This window comes from Pectinophora gossypiella, chromosome 8 (genome assembly GCF_024362695.1).
Source record: "Pectinophora gossypiella chromosome 8, ilPecGoss1.1, whole genome shotgun sequence".
In the NCBI taxonomy this organism is placed as follows: Eukaryota; Metazoa; Arthropoda; class Insecta; order Lepidoptera; family Gelechiidae; genus Pectinophora; species Pectinophora gossypiella.
In genome coordinates, this window is record NC_065411.1 from 8,067,399 (window position 1) to 8,094,921 (window position 27,523).

At 40.0% G+C, this 27,523-nt stretch overlaps 1 protein-coding gene across 1 annotated transcript; it reads left to right on the plus strand.

The window, feature by feature from the left end:
• LOC126368834 (WD repeat-containing protein 81) lies at positions 1-27,509 on the plus strand. Its single transcript, XM_050012995.1, has 19 exons — positions 1-275; positions 355-1,243; positions 1,544-1,700; positions 11,190-11,349; positions 11,939-12,063; positions 12,543-12,721; positions 13,085-15,571; positions 16,302-16,477; positions 16,687-16,874; positions 17,010-17,085; positions 17,229-17,402; positions 17,841-18,001; positions 18,212-18,472; positions 21,464-21,671; positions 22,200-22,355; positions 22,728-22,862; positions 23,239-23,388; positions 23,746-23,852; positions 24,063-27,509. Exons 1-19 carry the CDS (start codon positions 69-71, stop codon positions 24,292-24,294), a joined length of 6,228 nt encoding a protein of 2,075 aa, XP_049868952.1. The 5' UTR covers positions 1-68; the 3' UTR covers positions 24,295-27,509.
• Positions 27,510-27,523: the final 14 nt, after the last annotated feature.

The following is a 27,523-nucleotide window of genomic DNA, read 5'->3' on the forward strand; positions in this document are numbered from 1 at the left end:
ATAGCAGTATAGTCTACAGCAGTCAGTGGCGAGGGAAACAAAACAAAAGATTTCCATTGAAGCAAAAAATGGATTGCATTTGTAAAGAATTGGAGGTTAACAGCAAGAATATATTCCCCACCGCTTCGTCGAACTTGTTCGCCGTCGTTGTTCACAGCAGCTGGCTAAAGAAATGGCTCAAGAATGGTGAAGTCGATAATTCTGTGAACGATGTAGATTTTACCCTCCAACTTGGTGAAAGTGTACCCTACCCTTGGCGGAAAATATTTATCAGGGTACGTTAACCTTTCTAGAACATATTAGATGTTCATTCAGCTTGAGAATTGAATTTTAATATACTCCCTTTTTTTCTAGGTCCTAAACAAAAAGGTGTCCAAAGTTTTACCAGTGCCACGATATAAACTGAACGAAAACAATACAGAAACTCCCTTAACATTTTCGCAGCTCTTACAGTATGTCTCCCAAACAAATCAAAGAACTTTATGGAAAGAATCCTATAAGAAATATTGTCAAAATAGTGAAAATCCCAAAGAAAGTACCATAGTGAATTTACTAGAGCACGACCAGCTGTTGTCAGAGGTGATACTGCGACTATATGGCTGTAATATTATCAGAATTAAAAATGACAAACCACCAGAGTACAAAGAAATCATTCCTAACAAACATGTATCAAAGTCTTATGAGACCCATGTCAATTTACTTGCAGCAATGTTTGCTTTAGAGACTGACAATAACTACTTTGTAGTCTACAGAGGGCATTATGAGAACAATTTATTAGACTGCTTAAATTTTAGTCCAGCTTTAGTCGACAAAAATTATGCTCGGGGTCTATTTGTGATATATCAACTGCTCAATGTAGTGAAAGCAATGAGTGATAGGGGCTTGAGTTTAGGAATGCTTGAGTTGAAAGATGTATATTTATCAGAGAATTTGTGGCTGCAGATATTGCCAGTGATCACTAACAATATTCATCCTTTAGATGCATCTTTAATTTATGAACATAATAGGAGTAAACAGAGTACTCCAGGAGTGTCTACTAGCCAGGGAGGACAGAGTAAGAGGGGAGAGGATTGGCGGCGCAGCACGGCGGTGCAGCTGGAGAAGTTGTGCATGCTGTGGGTGAAGGGGAGAATTTCCAACCTGGACTACCTGCTACACCTGAACATGCTGGCGGGGAGGTCAGCTCATGATCCCCAGGCACATTTCATGGTGCCATGGGTGACTGACTTCTCTTTGAGATGTGGTATGTAATTTTTTTAGGGTATTCGTCAATTTCATGCTACCCTCAATAAACTAAAAGGACAAAATTCATGTTACCCTCAATAAAATAAAAAATAAAAATCATTGTTAAAATATTTATTAGAGTTATTAATATTATTTTTTTAAATCTTTCTGCGGTTCAGTCTTTATTACAAGATGCTACTACACACATTTTGGTTGTGGTGTCACAAATGGAAATTAAAATTTTGTTAAAATAAATGAAACTATCATTTATTTATAAAAAAACATAATTCCATGTTGAAAATGTCGAAATTATTTTCAGGCCGCAACTGGCGTGACCTGAGCAAGTCCAAGTACCGGTTGAACAAAGGCGACCGGCAGCTCGACATGACGTATGACGTGTCCAACCACGAGCAGACACCGCACCATGTGACCGATGCACTCTCAGACATCACCTGCTATGTATACTTGGCCAGAAGGTATGGTTGAAGCCTCATATCCAGCTAGGCAACAATTAATGCGCAACACGTATGGCACGTATGGCTTTACATGTACGGCAATGTTGCGGCTTGTTGTTTGTTTAGAGAGCATCGTTAGTTTAGCATCAATTGTTGAGTGGAGATGTGTCCCAACAACACTAATTCCTCTGGCGACTTGTTGTCGACGACTGACGTGTGTTAGATACGTGTTACGTCATCATCCCCTATGTATAATGCTGACTACACCCCAACGCTGCACACGGCACTAATATATGACGCCATTGATGGCCTAGATTGTTTCGCAATAGAAACTGGAAACTGCTGAAGCAGCGGCGCATCGGAAGCGCGTGTGACCTCGAAGACGAGCCCTGGGAACCACTTTGACACACGCATCGGTCGGGTCGAGTTGTGGATTAGTATTAAGTTAATTAAGTAAAACAGTGTATTTTTTCTATCTTGAAGAAATTCCAATAAATTAATTTGTAGAAATTTCGGTTTTTTTTACATCCTTCGACTGTCGCTTTCGTAATTGGCGCAGTCGGTAGGATACTCGCGGACTGGTTCGTGAACTACGCATTCTTCCGGACATCGAAGACACGTCGCTACATCCGCGGACCACCTGGAGGCTTTCAAGTCCAGTTCGAGTATCCTGAACCTACGGGAGCTGCACAGCCAGGAGGAGTATCCAGAAATTGATACTGCAGAGAAACCGAGATGTATATGTGAGTTACTGAATATATTTCTTATTCGTGTTGCTCTGTTAGTTCCTAGTTCCTTTCCAAAATTTTTCGTAACGTAAAATCAACGCCGAGCGACTCTGCAATCAGGCAGGCTCGCAGGCAACGTAACGTAGATTTAGGTAGAATTATAGATAGCCCTGATTTAGGTAATATTTTAGAGGATATTTTTGAAACGAAAGTAAATATGTCTCACGACCCTGATGTAATTTATAAGGCACTTCGCCCTGTCCCCGAATTTGACGGGAACCCTAACGTTCTCGTTAGATTTATAAAATTATGTGACGCACTGGTAGTAAGTTACATGTCAACTGCTCAGGGCAGTGAATTAGGAAACTTATGTCTAATTAACGGCATCTTGAATAAGATAACTGGACCTGCTGCGACGATTATAAATTCAAATGGTGTACCAGACAACTGGCAAGGTATCCGTGATGCTTTAATCAACAACTTTGCTGACCAAAGGGACGAGACAGCTCTTTACAATGATCTGTCACTCGCTATGCAAGGCTCTAAATCTCCTCAAGAATTCTATAACCATTGCCAGACTTTATATAGCACCATAATGACATATGTGACATTGAATGAAACCTTATCCACCACTATCGAGGCTAAACGTCAGCTTTACAAGAAGCTTACGTTACAGGCTTTTGTGCGAGGACTAAAAGACCCTCTAGGGTCTAGGATCAGGTGCATGAGACCTCCTACTATTGAGAAGGCCTTGGAATTCGTACAAGAGGAACTAAACGCCCTCTATCTCCAACAGCGTAACGATTCGCTACCTAAAGCTCAATTACAGGGTAAACCAACCCCTACCTTTTTACCACCGGTACCTGTACCAGTACATAAACCATTTAATATGCCACCGCAGCCATTCAAATTTTACTCTCCCCCTCAGCAGCATATGAGATTCAACCCACAGCCTCAGAATCCCTTACCTGGACCTTCACGCACGCAGCAAATGTTCCGTGCGTTGCCACCCAACTATAACCCACGCAGTAACGTATTCCGTTTACCGCAAAGGAATCCAGTTCCCACGCCTATGAGTGGTGTCCAACATTTTACACCAAGAAACCTACCTTTGACAGGACATGACTGGAGGAGACACGGGAATCCACCCCCAACAAACTACTTCAAGACTCGTGAAGTAAATGTTAATGAGTGTGCGACCGACTATGATAACTACTACTACTACCCAGATTACTATAGTGACATGACTTACCAGCCGACTTATGACAATGACTATTATAATAGCTATCAAAATTACACTCAGTATGACGATAACTATAACTTACCGTGTCTGTACGAAGAGACATCCCCAGCTGACGTTACTGTACTTACCGATGAGAAAGACGAAACAACCACCCCCTCTGTAGGTGAAAATTTTCAGGAAACCCCGAATACAAAAAGACTAAAATAGAGGTTAATTTGCAAACACAGCGTCAATTACCCTTTATACAGATTTCAAATCCACCTTTGAAACTGTTAATTGACACCGGGGCTAATCAATCATTCATAAGCCCGGAAGCTGTAAAAAAATACTATCCCCACTTGCCACTTAACCATGACCCCTTTGAAGTGACTAATGTGCATGCGACATCTAGAAATAATTACTCAATAACTATACCTTGCTTTCCAGAGTTAAACGACAAAAATGAAATTAAACTGTTCATATATCATTTTCATAATTTTTTCGACGGTCTAATCGGGCTTGACCTATTAACGGATTGGGAAGCTAAGATCGATTTAAAATCACTATCCTTAGCAACTAAACATGCCGTAAATCCAATCAATGTACATAATTCGCGCAATACAAATTTGTATGAAAACATTATACCGGCACAAAGTACAAAATTAATAAAAATACCTATCCATACCTCGGATGGCGATGCATACATTCCGAGACAGATCATATGTAGTTGTATTATTCATGAATGCTTGACAACAGTAAGTAACAATCGTGGAATATTAGAAGTCGAGAATCCGACACCTAATGACGTTATCTTTTCCCTAGACAGGCCCGCACAGGCAGAGTTATACAATATCGAGTGCACGCGTACTGACCGCGCCCATAATGATCGCGCGAAACGTGTATTAGAACGATTACGTACGGATCATATGAACGCAGAGGCAAAAGCGAACCTGGAATCTTTATGTTCGCAGTATGCAGACGTGTTTTATCTGGAAGGTGAACCCCTTACATTCACTAACCAAATTAAGCACAGTATAAAAACCACCGATGAAGTTCCTATCTATACAAAAACTTATAGATATCCGTATGTACACAGGCAAGAAGTTAGGGAACAAATAGACAAAATGTTGGAACAGGGTATCATTAGACCTTCCCGCTCCGCGTGGAGCTCACCAATCTGGATTGTGCCGAAGAAAGCTGACGCCTCTGGTAAAACTAAATGGCGACTCGTTATAGACTTCCGTAAGTTAAACGAGAAAACCCTGGATGACAAGTATCCCATACCCAACATAACAGACGTGTTGGACAAGCTGGGACGATGTCAATATTTCACCACCTTGGACTTAGCCAGTGGGTTTTATCAGGTTGAGATGGAAACATCAGATGGATCCATCCCAAAAACAGCTTTCAATGTCGAAAACGGACATTACGAATTTTTACGCATGCCAATGGGACTCAAAAATAGTCCATCAACGTTTCAACGTGTCATGGACAATGTTCTCAAAGAATTGCAAAATACTGTATGTCTCGTTTACCTCGACGATATTATAGTCTTCAGCGCTTCACTACAGGAGCACATGGTAAATCTGGGTAAAGTCTTTCAAAAACTTCGTGAATCTAATTTTAAGATTCAGATGGACAAGTCTGAATTTCTTAAATTAGAAACACCATATCTCGGGCATATTATCAGTGGAGAAGGCATCAAGCCTAACCCAGATAAAATAGCCGCCATACAAAAATACCCTATTCCGAAGACAACCAAAGAAATTAAAAGTTTTCTAGGGTTGTTAGGATATTATCGCCGTTTTATTCCGGACTTGTCTAAAATCACCAAACCTATGACATCTATGCTCAAAAAGGGTGTAAAAATAAAACTTACCCCTGAATACGTTCAGAGTTTTGAGCACTGCAAAACACTGTTAACTAACGATCCGATTTTACAATACCCGGATTTCTCTAAGGAGTTTATCCTGACCACTGACGCATCGAACATCGCGTTAGGAGCTGTTTTATCACAAGGTACGATAGGCGCGGACAAACCAGTAGCCTACGCGTCGAGAACTTTGAACGATAGTGAAATAAATTATTCCACTATCGAAAAAGAACTCTTAGCTATCGTTTGGGCTACTAAATACTTCAGGCCGTACCTATTTGGCCGAAAGTTTAAAATAGTAACGGATCATAAACCGTTACAATGGCTCGTTAATATTAAAGAACCCAATTCACGGTTAACGAGATGGCGTTTAAAACTGTCGGAATACGACTACACCGTGGTGTATAAGAAAGGGAAACATAATGTAAATGCAGATGCTTTATCCCGCGTCGAATTACACAACGAAGAAACTAGTTCCATGGACGTGAACCCTTCTGAGAGGCCGCCCTCTCCATCTGGCTCTCGAACACTCACTGCCCATACGTCTCAGGAGAACCCAATCCTCGAGGTTCCTATTAGTGAAGATCCTTTAAATAAATTTCAACGACAACTAGTGTTGTCAGTAGTCGATGACGTCAAGCGTCGCCCAGCCGTTTCAAAACCTTTTGAAACACATACGCGTACCGTGGTCCAAATTTCACATACAGATTTAGAAAATGACGTTGTTAACGCCATTAAGGAATACATCAACCCAAAAGTAAAAACTGGCCTATTGATAACACCTCCCCTAGCAATGTACTCTATAATTCCCATTATCCAAAATAAATTCCGTAGTTCCGCCATGAATTTAGTGTTGAGTAAATCAGAATTAGAAAATGTAAAGGAGTACTTTAGGCAGCAGGAAATAATTAGGAATTACCACGACGGCAAGACGAACCACCGCGGAATAAACGAAACTTATTTGGCATTATCAAAACGTTATTACTGGCCTAAAATGAAGGACCAAATTTCAAAATTTATTAACGATTGTACGGTGTGTGGTCAAGGTAAGTATGATCGCAACCCCATCAAGCAAAGGTTTAATATCGTTCCTCCAGCCACCAAGCCATTTGAAATTGTACATGTGGACCTTCTCACTATCGAAAGTGAGAAATATCTAACTATCGTAGATGTGTTTTCCAAATACGGCCAAGCGTACCATCTACGTGATGGCACAGCCCTAAGTGTAATACAAGGGTTACTCCACTATGGTACTCACCATGGGTTACCTCTCAATATTGTTAGTGATAACGGCCCTGAATTCACGAATCAGATGTTCATCGAATTTTTAAAAGTACATAACATAGATCACCATAAAACACTTCCCCACTGTCCAAATGATAACGGAATCGTCGAACGCTTTCACTCCACCCTACTGGAACATCTAAGGTTGTTACGTCTAAAACAGAAAAATGAACCCGTCGTAAACTTAATGCCTTACGCAGTTATAGCATACAATGGATCTATACATAGTTTTACTAAATGTAGACCTTGTGACCTTATACGCGGCCATCTCGATCCTCGAGATCCCGTAAGCATAAATTTAACAAATCATTTACTTCAACAGTATATAGAATCGCACAGAAATCAGATGAAAGAGGTTTATAACATAATAAATGAGTCTTCTCTTCATGATCGTACAAATCTTATAGAGAACAGGAATAAGGACCGTGAGGACGAGGAGCAGTACCACCCTGATCAGCAAGTCTTCATTAAGAACCCGGTAGCAAGTCGCCAAAAACTAGCGCCTCGTTACACACAGGATAAAGTCTTGGCCGACTTACCAATTCATATTTACACCTCCAAAAAAAGAGGTCCTGTTGCTAAGTCGCGCCTAAAACGCGCCCCTAAATCTAGTAAATTGTTACAGGTTTCTGGTGATGATAGCTGTCCAGTGGGTTCGAGCGACAAAGGACATAAGACTTGAAAATCTAGATGACGGACCGGGACTCTTACCTTTTAAACTAGGACCGACAAGACTTATTTCCCATTACCACACATTTGTGCAATATGTACAAATCAACGACATTAAAGACAAAATTGACATGATAAAACTACAAATACGCGACTTTGAGACTAAACTACCGAATGACACGTATACCCTTTACGAACTACAGATAAATTATCTCTCAGAAAAACTGGATAATGTTATAGAACATTTGAGAAGTCTAGAACCCAACCGCGTTAAAAGAGGATTAATCGATGGCTTAGGCTCAGTTATAAAAAGCATTACAGGTAACCTTGATTATTCCGATGCCGTAAGATATAATGAATTAATTAAAGTTTTACAAGCAAATGAAAACAAAATCATAACTGAACTCGATAATCATGTTAGTTTGTCTAAGGAATGGATGTCGCAACATTATGAGGTAATGTCGCAACTAGCAGAGAATCAAAAACAAATTAATTCTACACTTGAGCTTTTACTAAATTCCGAATCATATAGAGAAAGCAGCTTAATTAAATATGCTAAGTTTTATCAATTACTTACTATAATTAGCGCAAACACTGAACATTTAGTTAAGGAATTATCTAGGATAGAAAACATGTTAGCATTTATACAAGCATCTAGTACTCATCATTCTATGTTAAGTACAGTTGTCTTAAAAAATATGATTAATAAGCTTAGGTTATTATACGGACGAGATAGGATATTAAACTTAGAGATTAGAAATTATTATAATATAATAAAACCAGGGTCGTATTACGTAGGAAATCAATTAGTTATACTTTTCAAAATTCCTATATTAGATATAAATACTTACAATCTATATAAATTAGCGTTAGCACCCAATAGAAATCATCAAGTCATCATACCTCCCTACCCTTACATAGCAACCGAAGGGAAATTATTCATGTACATAGAGGCTGAATGCCCGAAGGTTGAGGAGTTATACCTCTGTACAGAAAATCTCAATCATCAAATCAGAAAGCACGATGACTGTGTCCATACTTTAATCACCAACCAGTCTATTAGCAGCTTTTGCGAACCGACCACTATCGAGCTGAAGAGAGAAGCCATGGAACAGCTGGATGACAGAAGCTACATCGTGTCCTTCCCAAACCTCACAAGAACCCAACTTACCTGTGACGGCGACGACTACGATCAACTTCAAGGGAGCTACTTAGTGACGATGCCGCTACACTGTATTCTACGTACTGAAGAATTCACCATTGTTAATGAAAACGATCAAATTGCTGGCCAACCGCTGAAGCTCAAGAAAATATCCTTCACTGAAAGCCAAAAATCTACTACATCTCCACGGTTCCAGATGAACTCTATAAACCTGAAAGCTCTACATGACATTCAAAAGAAAATTACTTTACAAGCACCCATCGAAGTAGATAGTGTGGTACCACACTCACTGTATCACACAACCATCCCATTTTATGCACTTGTATTAGGTGCACTTGCACTGAGTATCATCATTTTAATACTAAAACGCCAGAAGAAATTCAACAAAATTAAAAATCATTCTACCTCTACAAAAAGCGAAACGAAATATGAAGACATAGGAGAACCAGGCAAGAGGAATCATCCCGCAATATTTTCTATAAAAACATAGAAAATAGTTGCTGTTCTTCGGGAGGGAGATGTTACGTCATCATCCCCTATGTATAATGCTGACTACACCCCAACGCTGCACACGGCACTAATATATGACGCCATTGATGGCCTAGATTGTTTCGCAATAGAAACTGGAAACTGCTGAAGCAGCGGCGCATCGGAAGCGCGTGTGACCTCGAAGACGAGCCCTGGGAACCACTTTGACACACGCATCGGTCGGGTCGAGTTGTGGATTAGTATTAAGTTAATTAAGTAAAACAGTGTATTTTTTCTATCTTGAAGAAATTCCAATAAATTAATTTGTAGAAATTTCGGTTTTTTTTACATCCTTCGACTGTCGCTTTCGTAATTTACGTACACTGACAATGTTGTTAAACAAAGTTGAGTCCATTTTGTAAATCCTATCATAGGGAATCATACTCTGGCCCCTGCGATACAAGCTGAGCTTAGTGCAGGGACCGCTGCATATCTAGAGTAATTGGTCATATTATAGTTGTCTGTATTTTTATTAATGTAAAATTGTAAGTCTATGTTCAATAAAGATTATTATTAGAATCAGAATCAGAATCATTTATTCAACGTAATTATCATGGATAAACTTGTTGAAGGTCAATGTAACATTTTTGAATTTACGTCATTTTGCAAGGTGTTATGGCTGAGGAGAAGAAATGACAAGAAACTGCAACAGCAACACATCTTTTAAATCAATGAGGGTACATTACAAGTTATTTAATAACTAGAGGAACACATTCAATACCAGACATTTTTATCATTTAGGTAATCATTAATTTTATAATAAGCTTTTTTACATAAAGTAAGCTTCACGTGAGCTTTAAATTTATTCTCTGACAAATTTAAAATATTATCTGGTATTTTATTGTAAAAACGTATACTTAACCCCAAAAAAGATGAATTTAATTTACTTAATCTAGAATTTTGAACAACAATTTTATTTTTATTCCTTGTATTGTAAGTATGCCTTTCACAGTTTCTCGGAAGGAGAGATACATTTGTCAGTATATTTATTTCTTTAAACAGCTCCCTTAAAGAGTCCCGACAACGCAGATTATAAATAGCGCGAACTGCCCTTTTTTTAATGATGAAAATAGTTTCTACATCAGCGGCTCGACCCCACAAAAATTATTATTTAAAGTTCCGTGCTAACTTTCAACATGTTGCCAAGTGGAAACGTAGCTTTATGGTAACGTATATTGAACTTTCCGACATAGAATAATCAATAATACTACATAGAAGAGACCGCGCGCAGATTGTCTCGTTCGCACGCACAGGGTAAGGTGGCATACGTAAGAACGAGATTTTTGTATGGAGTGTGTGGTCTGTGACTATAGTTACGAATATTAATAGATGCCTATAGTAAGTATGTAATACCACGGTATTTTTATAGCACTATGTAATTAATATTTTAAAATAACGCTATTTATGATCTGACTCAAGGCATGCTTAAGACGGAATAGTACAAAAACCCTATTTGTCTTATTGGCTAAGAAATAATAAAACCATTAGTAACAAATAAGTTTGATTTGGATTGCTTGTCGCTATACCGTTGCGCCCACACATGTCATGGTTTACATTTATTTTGTATGAACATTTTCTTCAGCTGTATGACCTCTTTGGCCGTTTCGCCGCCATTATCTCGGCTTCTGTTGAGGAAATCGCAACTGTACTCTGCCTTTTGCTTTGCTAGGCAATTACTCCTCTTGAATATAGACAGACCATTCCGGAAGTAGATTTCCCTATAGTAGACTTGGGTAATGTAATTCAGAATAGAATGATTGACACATTGATCCTTAAAGTAGAGTATCCTATTGTAAAGCTAGTCCTAATCGAATAGTAATCAAATCAAATGTAAAATATCTTTATTCTGTTGATAACATAGTTATACATACCTATTTAATACAAACATTTACATTAGGTAAACTTCTACATGACAACACAAATGTTAGGACACATCTCCAACACACTTTGAATCGTATTTTTTTTTGTTGAACGTCTTTTCCGCCTAATACTGCAGCTGTCCTAATAGTAAGAGCTAATGAAAATTCACCGTTTTGTTCAACAGAACCTCAAAGGAAGTGCTGTGCAAGTACGTGCGCAACAACTGGGTGCCGGCGGAGTACCCCGCCTCTATACAGCGCATGCAGGAGTGGACCCCGGAGGAGTGCATTCCGGAGTTCTACACCGACCCCACTGTCTTTAAGAGCATACACGAGGACTTGCCGGTACAATGATTCCCTACAACACGTGCGAATCGATTTATATTTTGATGACTGATTAGCTCAGTTCTGTTCTATAGCATTGTAGTAGAGATTAGGTATGTTACGGACATGAACTTTCATATATGTAACCAGATGTTGGAATACTGTTTTTCGGATAAGGATATTGAAATTAAAGCACATAATAACGGGTTCTTACCGCGTTTAAATGGGTCAGTCATCCCGTGATCATGGCACTTGCAACAGTGTCGAAATATCGGGAGTCTCATATCCCCATTTAAACGCGGTAAGAACCCGTTATTATGTGCTTTAATTATGATAATAACCGCGTAAACTTAAAACAATGTATAAGGATATTGAATATTTTTGGATTGTCCGTTCGGTTACAGAAATTAGATTTTTAAATTATAAGAGCATAGATAGAATAAAGAATATTACGTTCGCATAGAACGTACAGTCCACCCCATATCAATTCGTATCACGTGCCGAGCTATAATTGCCGCTTATGATTGTTTTATTCGTTGGCGGCATGCGACTTGCACATTTGACAAAGAATGTTTTTGAGAATAATCGTACACAAGCACTTAATTTTCAGGACCTAGGTATTCCCTCATGGGCTACTTGTGTGGAGGACTTCATAACTAAGCACAGAGAAGCTTTGGAGAGCACACATGTATCTGAGAATTTACATCATTGGATCGACATTACTTTTGGTTACAAGTAAGTTGGGTGAATATTTTTCTTTTTTATTGTCTTAGAGTAGATGCGGTAACGGGGTGCATAGAAACTGGAATATTGCAATATGGTTGGGTTTCTACCAAACCGGAGAGGAGAGTAGAAGAGATGAGCAGACATGTGTAGAAATCGATCAATCACCGCGTGTTAGGGGTCTTTGCTCTAGCTCTTTCAGATGTTATGATTGGTGCAATTTTCTCGAGAAATGACCACCTTTATTTCAGTGATATAAGAAATAAACAATAATTTATTGTTTTGTTATTTTTACAATTGGATATGTCCTTAGAAAAGGTTTAGTACGATCTACTTTGAACCGACATGCACGTATGAAACGATTGATGAATGTAGAGGAAGCAGGAGAAGTGTGTTAGGATCGAAGCAAAGGGAATTCCATAGTCCCTGCTCCGGTGGGAAATATGCGTGACTTGTATATAACGTATATGTATGCAATTTATTGTTCGCAGACTATCAGGGCCAGCATCAGTGAAAGCGAAGAACGTGTGCCTGTCTCTAGTGGACGGGCACACGTCGCTGCGCAGCGGCGGCTCGGTGCAGCTGTTCGCGGCGCCGCACCCGCCGCGCCTGCCGCGCGCGCTGCCGCCCTCGCCGCCGCGGCTGCATTGGACGCAGCACAGGGACGCCAGTACGGTCACATTTTACTTCTCCTGTATCGTGCGGGTGTCGGATCTATTACTTAGCCGCCAGAGGCTTGTGCCAGCGGCCCCAATGCTATGTACATACGTTCCCGAGGCGGTACATCACCCGACTTTTGATAGTGGTTGAGGCGAAACACACTAATCTAATCTATATTTATGTATTTTCGAAGACTAAAAAATTGTGTAGGTATTTCATAAATTTCATATGAAATCAGTTCATTAGTTACTTTATATCAGTGTGATATCAAGGTTGTGGTTATTGCGGTTTCTTAGCCTTAGTTAATGTGACACACTACAATTGTATGACTGTAATTGTTTGTATGTTATTGTATTTATTGTATCTTTCACAGAGAAAGTCATCAAGCAAGATAGTTCCGACGAATTTTCAGACGAGGAAGAAGAGTCCAGTAGTTTACCGCAACATGTCTCACGATTGAATGTCCCTACGCAACGCGTGCGATCTCGACATAAAAGCAGCAGTCGAGCGCGATCATTGTCCAAAAGCCAAAGCCAAGTCGAGGAACCCTCGACCACAGAGTCCAGGGCATCCTCACACTCCAGACACTACAGGGTGCAACGCTCAGAACTCGGAAAGGGCGTCATTTATCTCCCAAAAGAATTCAATCCTGTCGCGTCCATCCAAGCGCTCGAGGCTCTGGACAATTTCAAGACGAAGTGTTTCTTCAGCAAAGCTGAGGACAAAGAGAAGCATAAAGAAAACATCACGACATTAAACCTGTACCCAGTTCAACAGGAGGTGAAGAAGGACAGTGCTAATGTGAAGGAATCTGACGATACCGCTTTCACCAACCATATGTTCCAAGCTTCGTATGACCAGAGTTTTCTGAAAAAGTTCAGCCAAGATGCTCATTTAGAAAGTGTTTTGAAAGAGCGTAAGAATAGAACGTTCAATACAAGGTACACGACTGACGCGGCGGTTTATAAACAATTCGTGACAGAAAGCCGTCGACAAGACATGCTCGTCGTGGGGTGTCTTATCGTTGAGATATTCCTTCACAATCATATACGACCTTTAAGGATACACAGCGACTTTGTTGAGAGGTATAATAACTGCAGAACAGTTTTAAAGTACAACTTCTATTCGTTACCCAAATGCGTGAGTTATGTCGCATCCCTGTTGTTAAACGTTCAGCCGCCAAGTTTGAGTTTTAAGAACGAGCTAGCTCCAAAGAAGGAAGATGCGATGAAGAAGATCACAGTGACGGATAAGGGCCTCCCTCCGCCATCACCCGCGCAGCTACTCCAGCCCCTACTGATGCAGCATCTAATACCATTTCCTCCAACGTTCAATACATTATACAAGCTTCTCAGCACTTTACATGAATACGAACTAACAAGCAACGAGCTGAACATTCTCTACATGTATGAATGTGACGGCGTTCAATGCGAAAAATATCAACATGTCGACAAAACTAAACTGTATTTCACACAGAGGATAGCTGAAGGAAAGATTCAAGCTTGCGTTACTCATTTAGATGTCCTATTAAACCAAGCCAGCGGTCAATTCGACGTTCTTGATATATTTTTGGCCCATTATATAGAGTTGCTCAAAAGTAAAGACACGTCAGTGTTAGCCGCCTGGTATTTGTTCGACACAGTTAGCAAAGCCTTAGGCCCAGCAGAGACGAAAAACAAACTTTTGAGACATATATTGAATTTATATGAAGACGACGAATTTGTCATGGACAAACCGGATCAGCATAAATTAACAGACATAGATTCGGCAAGTTTAACCGGGACAGCTGGTAAACAGAAGTTTGTCAAGTTGTATCACCATATATTTCTACTACAACTTATGGTTCGTCTAGGACTCCAATGTTTCTTAGACAATTTCACTCAGCATCTAGTGGAAGCTGTAGGAGGTTACAAGGACGTGACTTTGGAATTAGGATCACCGGGTCATTTATGCCACAATAGAGCCATGGCGAATAAGAAGCCCAGGTACTCTGATGATAATGTTAAAAACGCCTTGTCAGCTACCTCTGACATCTTCTCACCGGACACATCGTACGGTTCGGAGCATGTCATAACGCCAAGTATTGAAAAGACAAGTGAAGTGGAACTATCCAGAGAAAAAGATTCTGACAATAGGAGTGAAAACGAGTTGTTTCATTTTGAAACCGATAAGGAGAGACTTCCCAGCCGCAGCAGTCGCAGCAAGTCGCCCGCCGAGTCGATCGACTCCTGCGCTTCGAACCCACAACAAGACATAGCCAGCCCCTCTCCGTCCTCCGAGTTCTTCACTCCTTTACCGAGTAGAAGTTCCGTTCTCAACACGTCTCGTAGTTCAAAAGACCTAAATGTAATAGTAACAAAAGAAGAATCAACTCCAGAAACTCCGAGTAATGGCCCCAGGTCTCCTAATATCGACATTCCAAGGGAAACTATGTTCACTAGCTACCTACATTTTGCCGAAGACGACTCAAAGGCAGAAGACGTAGAAACGCGGAAAGAACCGCACACACGCCATGTAAAGAGTTTGGAATTCAATCGAGCCTTCGAGAATGTTCCGAGTACTTCTCGAAGCTTGAACGATGATGATGGGAACCAGAAAGAAAATAACCATTGTAAGATTTCGGATATGAGTTCTGAGAGTTTGATTTGGCTTGCACATAGACTGGGTCCGGTGTTGACGTGCAGGCATATAACTAGGAATTTGCTGAAGATGTTGACGTTGTGTTACATCGGCAAGGACAACCTGGCGGCGAGTATCGGCGACGACCGCGACGAGTTCGATAACATCTCCATCGTGAACAGCAGAGTGGTGGGAGACAAGAATGCTATGAAAGTCATCAAATGCCTTATTTCTATTGTCGGTGAGTTGCCTATATTTAATACTTTTACCGCCGTTTAGTAATAGTTGTAAAATAAATCTTACATACCTATTCCAATTTCCTGGTCAATATAACCACGGAATAGGAGAAAAAGGTTGGAAGGGCCAAGTGAGTGCGAAACGCGCGCCATACAAGTTAGAGCAAAATAGTTCATACTTCAACATTATACTCCACCCGGCAAACTTTGTGTCGCACGGGGCTCCGCGAGAGTATATTAAAAGGTCGTCTTGTGCATTATAACCTGCAGGGCAACAATCACATATCGACTGTGATGCAAGGAGATCCCTCCTTCTCACAGGAAAGCTAAAAACCTTAGTACGATCAGTTATTTGTCAAAAAAAAAAAGTTTTGTATACAGTATATTACGAATAGTAATAATAAAATTGCAGCTTATCACATAAAATATACATTGCCGGTAAAGTGACTATGCAATTTGCTATCGTAGTTATCTATTTGCAGGAGTAGTATTAAAGTGGGGTTGAACCAGGTACGGCGGTTCTCATACATAATGCGCGTTGGGGCCTTTCCATCCTCTTTCTTCTATTCCGTGAATATAGCCTTTTATTATTAGAAGGCTTACTTTAAAAAAATCTGACCGTGTCTGGATTTAAAGCCGTAACTCTTGTCAAGTCGGGATGAGCGTGTTACAAACTAAATTTAAGCCACTAAATTAAAAATAATGAATATAATAAGTTTTCTGTTATTTGTTTAGCGATGTACGGCGAACAGCTGGTGATATTCCAGTACTTGCCGCACATGGGCGAGTTGATCGCGTCGTGTCGCAAGCGCCTGTCCGCGCCGCTGGAGGGCGGCGTCGTGGCTTGCCTGCAGCTCGTCAAGTACCTCGTGCCTTACATGTCGGATGCTAAGCTAATGGAGCAGTTGCAGGTTAGTTATACAACACAATCGCCCAGATTCGATGTTTAAGTTGCGGTTCCACTAAATATTGCGTATTATGGATTCGCAAACCTCTTTTATTTATAGATAAGAATTTAATAAATAAAACAGGCCACGTCATATATCGAAGCACAGTTTTCAAGCTATCCGAAACCTTAGTATCAAAAGAACAGGAAATGAAAACCTGCCTCAATTTTCAGGACACATTCCTGAAGTCGATCCTGCAGCCGGCTTTACGGTTGGCATCGACAACGCGCGCAGCGTACCCGTGCGGCGTGGCCGCGCGCGCCGCGTGCACGCGCAAGTGGGTGTGCGCGCTGCACGCGCTGGCGCTGCGCGTCGGGCCCGGCATGACGCGCCGCCACCTGTGCGCGCCCGCGCTCATGAGGTACGCGATTACAAACTCATTTGTACGACGTAACAATATGATAACCTTGTCGTAAAATTTCTACGATGTTTTCCATAATCCTATCATTTTAAATGAGTTAGATCCAACTTCTGTAAATGATTTCCTTTTTTTCAGATTTTTCTTGGCATTTGACAAAGCAAATGGAAAGATAGACAACTGGCCAAAACAAGAAGACAATAATGCTGACAAGGTAACACAGTTTAAGTTTCGCATAAGTAGTTCCAATAACAATAGTTTCTTGAACGAGGTTGTTCAGCATCAACGGCACATTGATTTTGGATAATTGGAAGTGATATAATTTTACATTGATTTTTATGGTTTCGTTTTTTTCAGAGTGCAGAAGAGTCGTCAGAATCCAAGGTGGAAGGTTTCCTGGAGCTGTGCCGCGACGGCAGCACGGCGGAGTGGGCGGTGCGCGAGGGCCGCGTGGTGCGCGCTGACCTGCCCGACCTGGCCTGCACGCCGCCTCGACCGCCCGATATGCCGCCCGACGCCGCCAGCCTCACTGTGAGTATATACTTGCACGCTGCCTCGACCGCCCGACATGACGCCGTCAGCCTCAATCGTACCAGAGAGCATAATCTGAAACGTACGAAATAGACCAATCACAGCGTGCGAGAGGAGATTTTGCGCCAAGCGTCCCCTTTCATTGCTGAAAGTCTGCTGTAGTTTTTGCATAATTGTTCTAACTTCTTTGGCCTAAACCTCCCCTACAATCAATCGTTGTACCAGGTTTTTGTGAAAAAAATTTTTATTGTAAAAATATCGACCTTTATTTATTCAGGAGGCGAGAAAACGAGTCGGTCTAATGCAGTATCGGAGTGTAGTTTACAGTTATTTTTATAACTGTTGTTTTTTTTTAGCTGTTTAGTTTGTTTTATATTCGTAGTTCGATTCATCTTAACAAGTCTGCTTGACTTTATTTTATCTATCATATTCTGACAGGCTCAGGAGGAACTACTGATGGTGTTTGACGAGGAGCTGGCGTATCAGGCGTACACCATGTTTGAGAAGCTTATCGGAGCTGAGACCATGGAACGGACGCTTAAGAACCCTGATACCATCCGCGCCTTGTGCCAAAGTTATAAGCAGAACAACTCTATTAGGTAAGTACTACTTATAGAATATTTGATGTTTTTATACATTGTACACAAAAGGTGGCACACAAAAAAACGTCCCTTCTAAACTTGCTCGCCACGGGTGCGGGTGGTACGAAATCTAAAATGTATGGGAGGGGCCAGGCATGCTACAACTACCTTACATGTGTGTGAGTCTGCTTATGTCAGAAGAGCTCACTTGAACATCTATTTGTCCAGCTCACCGCTCCTCATAAGTCGAGACAAACGGTTCCAGTCCTCGTTTAGCGACGAGCCGATTAGCCGGAAGACCATCGACATAACTCCCACCAAGTCTGAGGCCATGGACCATATATCCAGCTCCAACAGCTTCGGCTCCAATGTGACCCTAGTGGGCAACCGGATAGATGTGGCCAGCGATGCCGGGGATGTCGGCCCGTCGAGACAAGCCGGGTTTGAAGTTGTCGCCTACAAGATGGATAATGGAGTCAAAAGCAACAGGTAATCTTCGCATTTTATATTATTATTACGCGAGTTCGTTTATTTAAAGGGGCAGTAGCAGCACGTTTTTTTTCGACCCTTCCCATTCTTTCGTTTTTGGGATTTGTCCTGATACAAATTGAATAAGTGTTAGAACGCGTTACTGGGAGAACAGAGCGACACTACGCATTTATAAAGCCTTGAAAGGCAGCCAGCCTGCCTATTCGCCACCTATTGAGCCACTTAAAACATAAAAGATAACTTTTATTTCGGTAGAAGGTAGATCAAATCAGCATATACTCCTGTAGCAAGAGTTTATAAGTACGTTGGACCTTAAGGTGATGTGTTTCAGTCAGCTAGGTAACGCTGCGTCAGTAGATGGCGTTACTTCTGCAGTTTTCGTATTTTTTTCCATTTATTCGTTTAGTGTTGAGTTCTGACCCAGTGAAATGTTAGGTGGCGAAATCTTACATACATTATCTTTAAGTTAAGCTACAATTTTGAAGTATTTACTGAAGATATCATATTGAAACATTGCATCAAAAGTTGGTGTCATTTCAATTTGTGTACAAACACGAAGCTGTCACACACACATGCGAACTAGGTTAGCTATTAAAAGAGATGCATAATTTGAAGTCTACTTCTAACTTCTAAATGGCGCATTTGGTAAAGCAGTAGCCGCCATTCTTAAGGTTCACGGTTCAAACCCAACTGCATGTTTTAATTGTTTTTACTTTTTGTATTTTTTTTTACAATTGAATTTGGCGAACCCGTCTATTTGTTACGGAATTTTCAAAAAGTATCACTTTTACCAATAATATTATAATTAAGTATACAATAATTTACTTTGCACTTAAGTACCTTCCGTAATTTCCGTATTTTTTATTTTGTAAAATTCTAACAGGCATTAATCGCATCAGTGAACATGCGGCTAACTAAAAAACTACTGAACGGATTTTCATACGGTTTTCACCAATGAGTAGAGTGATTCATGGGCGTGCTTTAGGGTTTATAATTTATACAAGTATTTTTTTTGTATAAAATGGTTCAAAAATGATGATGAATGTCAAACATAATTATCGTTACAAATATAGCCGACTTGGAGCTTTCGGCGAAAACGCTGCCTGAGCCCATTGAGATATAACAAAACAACGTATGGTTGAATTGTTCCTTTTTTGTAGGTATACCGAAAAGTCCACAATATGTCATAATAATTATATTGTGTATAAAGAATTGTGTATATGTATTGTATGATTTTACAAATAACGATCACAGTACAGTAATAATAAGGTAGATTTTTCCTAAATTGCGTAGGTTCAAACTTTGTCGCATCGCGTTTGAAAGATGTAATAGCGCTTCAGGACGTCCCGCAAGCACGGCGCTGATGTCGCAGTATCCGCATATAATTATTATGACTTGTCATTTAGTTCCAATAAAATCCGCGGGACTTCATACGTATGTCAGTGACAGCTGGTGATAGCATGCGGGACACTTAGCACCTAATCGAATTCTATGTTGTTTTCGCGCCCAGTCCAGACGACTCACAGCGCATTTCTGGACATATATTTACGCGTGGTGTTTATTGTTAGGTTAGTTAGTTCAGGTTAGGACGTCTTTTTATAACGAGGACGTTAAAAAAAGACGAGGCTGGGACGTATTGAAGTAGTATTTCCATATATACGCGGCCTGAAATGGGCTGTTTCGGGGACTTGAACTGGTTGCTGTCGAACTTATTATCACGTTTTCTTGATTAAAATTCATAAATAAGTCAAATAGAAAAAAGATTTTATTTAGTTTTAGATCTGTCATGATGTCTGTGATGTTTGTTTATTATACATAAGAATTTCAAAATTTATCTTATTTTTTTTCCCAAAGGGCAAGGCAAAGGGAACTATGAACATACAGCCATGTCTTGTGTTTTTTTTCTTGATGATGATTAATTAAATGATAAAACCTAAGCCCCCACCCTCGGAGCAGACTCCTACTTCGAACCCCAAACGAAGTAAGCGGCTTGTTGGCGCAAAGCGAAAAGAGATAGGTACACTTTGTTTATTGAATATTCCGATTTAATAATACTATCGGGAATGTTTTCCGACTAATGTGATCATTAACCACAAAACACCACTTCGTATTGATTATTTAGATTATTCAATGAAGAAAGCAACCTTCCCGTTCCCGGTCCCACCAAAAAGTCCGCGGCAAAGAGAATATAAATAAATCTGTATGTTGGATGGAAAAACAATTAATTATAAATGACTACTATTTAGGCCGACAAATGCAACAACTTCTTTTTTGATTTGGTTTTCCCCGAAGGGTAAGGCAAAGGGGACTATGCCCATACAGCCATTTCATTTTATGTATTGATTTTTTATTATAATATATTTATGTCCTCTTTTAAAACACGGTATTTACCCATTATTTAAAAATGTTTAAATAAGATACGTTATTACAAAAATATTTTTCCAATATTCCTTTTCTCAGATTGTAGTATTTTTAGTTTTTTATTTATATTTATTCTCTTCATACAAAATCTCTTTATAAATTGTCACTGACATTCTATTACACTTGTCAAGTAGTCAAAGCCTTTAGAAAAAAAAAACTATCACGCACACAAACTAACATTGACACCTCTACACGCTCAGCAAATACACTGTAATCTGCACCACTACAAATGTAGAATTGATCAAAATTGAGGGTCTGAAATATGGTACTTCTCGTATTCGGACCCTAAATTTTTGTTAGTTTGCGAAAATAATACACCAAAATATTACTATTTATCGGTTTTATAACAATATTCCTCTATCCGTTTTCCTGTAGCACTGCATCAACTTTTGTATGGAAAACGAATCACCTTAAACTGCACAACTAGATAAAAGACATTTTTTAACACTTCACAAAAAAATATTTGTATATAAACTCCTGAAGCAACCGGCTTCCAATGGTTATAGAGGACTAATGTTTTTACTATTATATTTTGCTGGTCAAACTGAAACACCTATTCCGTCACCGCAGACATCTTCGCGGCGACTGGCTGATCTACTGGGAGCACGAGATCGGGCGGCCGGACAAGGACACGCGCTTCAACCTCAAGCAGATCAAGCTGCAGACGTTCCCGGGACACACGCACTCCGTCAAGTCCATCCACTGCCTCGACAACGAGAACAGCTTCATGAGCGGCTCTAAGGACAAGACCGTCCGCCTGTGGTCGCTGCGGAATCAGGTATACAAACAAACAGTCTATATCCGTCCCACTGCAGCTGGATTCCCGTTTGTTGGAAACCAACATTAACAACAAGACGCAGGCTGTCAATATCACAACCAATTTGAAATTGCTCGTATTCATCTTACCATTGTACTATTCACCGATTATTTTAATTTAACCGATCAAAATTATATTTTATGTTTGAAATTTTCGTTGGAACCTTGACGTTGGCAGAATCATCGTTTCTAAATAATGCAGCCATAAATAAGAAAAAAGTTGAAGCATTCATCTTGCGTTTGAACGTTTGAATTGTATACGTATATCTCTTATAAAATAATAAGTGAAGATAAATCGTCGTTTTATTCATCGTGTTTCTCCAACTACACACCAGTCCAGCTTTTCTGGACAATTTATTGTAGCAGGAAACCAAATCCAAATAAGGCTGTACTGATGTCTAACGACAAATAAAAAAGCTTCTTGCTACTGTACATAATTATACACTCATGTAGATCTGCCGAGTTAATCGTTAACGTTGTATGTGTCCAGGGAGATGGTAACGCGACATCGCAATGCAACTGGACGTACACGGGCCACAAGAAGGGCGTGCTGTCGCTCACGTTCCTCGAGGCGATGCGCCTTGCCGTCTCCACCGACTCCGTCGTCCACATCTGGGACCCCTTCATGGAGAGCGTCGTGTCACAGGTCAGTTCCAACAACGTTCCAACATTGAGTCAATTCGTAACACAAAAACCTACAGATAATTATATGTTTTATAGTTGTAACTTTGAGCAGTCCTTCAGCTTGTGACAGAAAACACTGCAGAGCCGCTATATCGACCCCATCGGCGTGGTCGACCTTTTCTCTCTTTCAGCACTTATGTTATCGGTACACTAGGGGCCGATTCACTCAACCATAATCCTCTCAGGCGACGCCCTCGGCCGAGGTTTGCTCCCACCTTTGGACATGGGGGGGGGGGGGGGGGTATTATAAATTGCGGAGTCTACTATGTAATCGACAAAGATTTCAATTTGAACTTGCACATAAAACAAACTAAAATGTAATTGTTACTTGTAGTTGGACAACATAAAGTCCCCGGTGAGCATCGTGCGCACGCTGCCGGGCCCGTCGGCCGTGGTACTGGCTGCCACTACCGACGCCACGCTCAAGATCATCGACGCGCGCGCCGCCAACTACACACATGAACTGAAGGTCAGTGGAGTCTTAAGTTAATCGATAACTCAATGGCCAACCCAGCATGTGCACTCCGTAGTATTTGAAGGTTTGTTCCTGCGTGTTCGCATGAGACGAATTAGTACATAATCGTGTTCAAAGTACGGCCGGTTTAAATGGTCTTTATACGATACAGTTGATTATTTACGCCAAAACTCTCATAAAACAAAACATACTCACAGTAGCAAAATAATCGTACAATAAAATTTAAAAAAATTAAACAGTCACAACATCTTAATTTGAGGGAACCAACTTGTACTTAATGTATTAAAAATATTAAAAACCCTTTAGCAACTGTGAATCGATTCGTTTATAGTATGTCAGTGGATGTATGCTAAGAAGTGAACGTTTGCAGCTGCCGATGAGCGCGACGACGTTCGTGCGCTGCATGTGCGTGTGCGCCAGCGGGCGCTGGGTGGCGTGCGGGCTGGCCAGCGGGCACGTCGTGGTGCTGGACGCGCGCGCCGCCGCGCCGCTGGCCGCCTGGCGCGCGCACGACGGCGAGGTGAGGCCTGCACTGCACACACTCGATTCATATTTCACATTCATTGATTCAATGTAGCTTTTTTAAGAATAACTCACGAATAATAGTCAAATTTAGTTGCGGTATACCGCGGTATTAACATAACAATAACTTTTTAACTAACCTCAGAAAAAGAAAAAATTTGGACGGGACTTGAACTCAGCCGCAACGAGCGTGTTAATCATTATACCACCTCTTCATGTTCATGCGGTATTACGCCTACGCCAGCGTCATCTATCCGAAATATTGGATACTAATATTTCTTAGGCCGATAAGTTTACGGTTACTTGTAGATTTCTTTCTATTTGTGAGTTTCCCTAAGCATTTATATGGTCGCAGGTACTACGTCTAGCGGCGGTAGACGAGCATAGACTGTTGAGCTCTGGTCTAGACCAAGTGACCGCGCTGTGGCGACCTGATGACGGCGAGTTGATCGCGCACCTCAAGTAAGTCAAGCAACTAGATCAATGGTGTTTCACATGCCGTTAAAAAGATTTTTACGTTTCGTGTAGACTAGCTTTTACCCGCGACTCCGTCCGCGTCAATATATACCTTCATTTAACATGCGTGTACCTTTGACTACACCAATTGGTATGTAGTCGTAAGCTTATGCAATTGTAAAGTTCGTATATCTTCAATGTAGTTGTCCCTTGCAGAGGCAGCACAGAACCGGTCCACTGCTTGTCAGTATACTACAACGAGCTGATCTCCGGCACGACCAACAACCGCATCGGCGTCCACACGAGCCTGGAGCCCGACGCCAGCTTCTCCAGCACCAAGCTGCGCTCCGACACGTTCAAGGGAGTGCTGACTTGCATGGCAGTACTACCTCTGAACAGACTGCTGCTGCTGGGAGGAGACAACGGGAACATCACGCTGCTCTGCTGATCTGGACTGGTGCGTAGTTATCTAAAGGGCGATTTGTATTGCTTGCCCTAGCAACGAACTTTAAAGGAAAACGGATTTTTGTATATAAAAGTAAAGTTGAATTGTTGCGTGCGGCAATCCCTCGGACATTGGTTCTGAGCCGCTTGAGTAGACACATCCACCTATCATCCACATAGGTGGATATGTCTACTTTGCACGGCAACAGTAGCGTTCGAGTGGATCCGCCTTAAAAAGAACTACGAAGAATGCTAATGGTGTCTATTCGAGCGGAAACCTATTTTAGGTTGACAGCTCTTAAAGTAATGCCGTCCTTGACTTACTGCACATGTGCAAGAAAGAGATAGAGTTAGTTTCAGTCCTGTCGAATTGAATCGGCACCAATGCCTTCCTTAGCATTCTTCCTACAGTGCTATGCTACGTAATTAGTAAGAAAGTATTAGTATTGTAGGTACAACTAAATGTTCCAACTTTAGAAGGAGAAGGATGATGCTCTCAGTAAGAGATGTAAAAAACAAGAAGAGAGTTGTTAGAGAAGAAAGTTGGAGAGAAAAAGGTAAGAAAAAATAAATAAAATTAGTAAGAAAGTATTGTAGGTTCAACTTTGACACTCTTTTGTCTGTTTATGAAAGAGAGATAGGGGAATAAGGTAAGGAAGTAAGGTAGCAAAAGCAACGTCAGTTTGGCGAAATTAATTTTGACGCCTACTTTTGTGAAAATGTTATCATGTAAGTGTTATTTGACACATTCCCATTCGTATCTAGATTAAAAAAGAAGCAGATACAGAGCTAAAAAGAAGGAAACAGAAGAGACGTGGTAAAGAACATAGTAAATAGGGCGGAACTGCTAGAGGTTGGGCGCAGATTAATTATATTGTACTTTCCCCTGTTTCATGCATTTCTGATGTCCGTATTCTGTCGGTAGATCTCAATGTGTAATTTTATTTATTTATTTATAATAATGTTTTATATGTACTCTAAAAGACTTGCAATACGATGGCTGCAATATATTGATTGTACCCTCCATTTTTTTGCGTGATTAACCTTAAACATAAATTTACAGACACGAAAAAATCTGTGTATACTGTATATAATACCAAAAATAAATACCTAATATTATTGATAGTAAAGTTTTATGTATATAAAATTGATCATGAATACAATTCTATAAATAATATAAAATTATAAGTAAACAACAGAATCGACATGTTGCATGTGCGTCTGAACAGGGTTCCTAGAATACGAAAATGTTTTATTTTAATCAAATGCAATCATTCCAATTGTGTAATACGTAATAATTCCATAATTTTAAGATTAATTTATTATTATATTACAATGGCGTCGATTACGGTGATCAAAACTTAAATGTTGTTTGAAAGTCCTAAAGTAGTGTCGTCCTTCACTCAGTGTTATTGTAAGAAAGAGATAGCGCTAGATTTAGAACTGTCAATACCAATAACAATGTAAGGATACCCAATTACTATTTTAAATAATGTAAGTACAAAAATCATGTTACCAAAGAGGTTAGCATCACCAAAAGCATAATAATTTGTCTTGTGGACTGGGCATTTAGGATTAACTCTATGCGTCTATGAAATATGGAACCAATTCCACGTTAATTTCCACAATACGTGAAACAGTAAATAATGATATACAGGGTGTTTCGAAGTAGTGAATCTTACGAAACATGGTGATGCCGAAATTCACAGTTTACCGTTCTAACACCTCTAAAATTAAGCATATTTTTAAGCGTGTTTACTGATTCAGCAGAGTACATTCTTTTTCGCCACAGATACTAAAATATTTGTGAGTGAAAATTCTGAATGCTTTTTCTGTGATATTCATTAGATAGCGCAGTTATTCAGGAGTACATAGCTTAATTCAAAATTAAAATTGAAGCTGATTTGTAGAAATCGCATGAAAAATGAGGAATTTTTACTTTTTCACAAAAATCACAAATATCTCGTGTGGTTTTGTTTTTTTCTTTAGTCAAGAATTCAAGACCCCCGCTATTGCGATGTTTCGTTTGATTCTACTTACGGGACACTGTATGGTTCTGCCTGCCTACACCTATGGGAATGGCGAATACTTTATTATTTATGGACGTGTAGGGTTACTGCTTCTAATGAATAATTTCATTGGTTGACAGAGGTCTCTTAGTGATATTATCGAACAAATATTTATATCAATTACTCTTAGTTCTTAAGCAATTTTAAGATTTAGTTCCTACACATTTAAGGTAAGTCCACTAGTGTTTCAGAACAGTAAAGTGTTATTTACCTATTCGATTCAGTGCAGTTTCATGAAGAAGTACAAATTAAATGAGATTTACTTATTTGGCAACACCGATGAACCACCAATATACCGATATGAACTAATCAAATTAATTTTCTACCTATATAAATATTTACAAAATGTAAGTTCCTTTCTTATAATACATTTGAATTTGTGTTGTCATGCTGAAAAATTGATATTTATTAACACTGAGATAATTACTGTGCCAAACCCATTGGCCAATGGCTATAGAATTGCAATTGATAGATTAAAGCATTATTATTGTTCCTTGTTAGAAACGGAAAAATGTTCATAATACGAAATAATACTCATCACTGAAAGTTGTTGCGAATAAGAAATGTAAGCGCTTAGAAAGTAGAAAATGTTACTTGTATGAATAGAAGTTTATTGAAGAAGTGTAAACTTGGCGGAGTAGAGTGGTAAGGTGGGGTTTACACGGTGCGATTTTTAGCCGCATTGTGAAAACGAATAAAAATCATACTTGTAAAATTCGATTTGACGGAACAGGTGCTGAGTGTAATCGAAATGTTGACTTTTGTCTAACAGTTATGCCGACAATTGACGCGTGTAAATCCGCCTTTACGGGAAGTGTAGAACACATGGTCTGCTAGGAAGACATCGGAAGTATAGCCTGTTACTGTTGCCATACGTAGTGGAATAAGATCTCTAAGGTATCATAATGACACGTATTAAGTATGCAATCACGGTTGAGAACAATAATACAAGTACATAGATACTACGCAACATAATAATATACCAGTGTTAGTGACATCGTAACGAGTACTGAGGGGGATGATTCAGACCATGATTCTGAGTTCATAAAAAAATAGTGTTTTTTGATTATTTTCAGTTCCATGTAGTGAATGCAACCCCGACTCGAGATCGCAAATTCGAGATCCTGCAGGATTGCAAATATCAATCCAGCGAGTTCCCGAAAA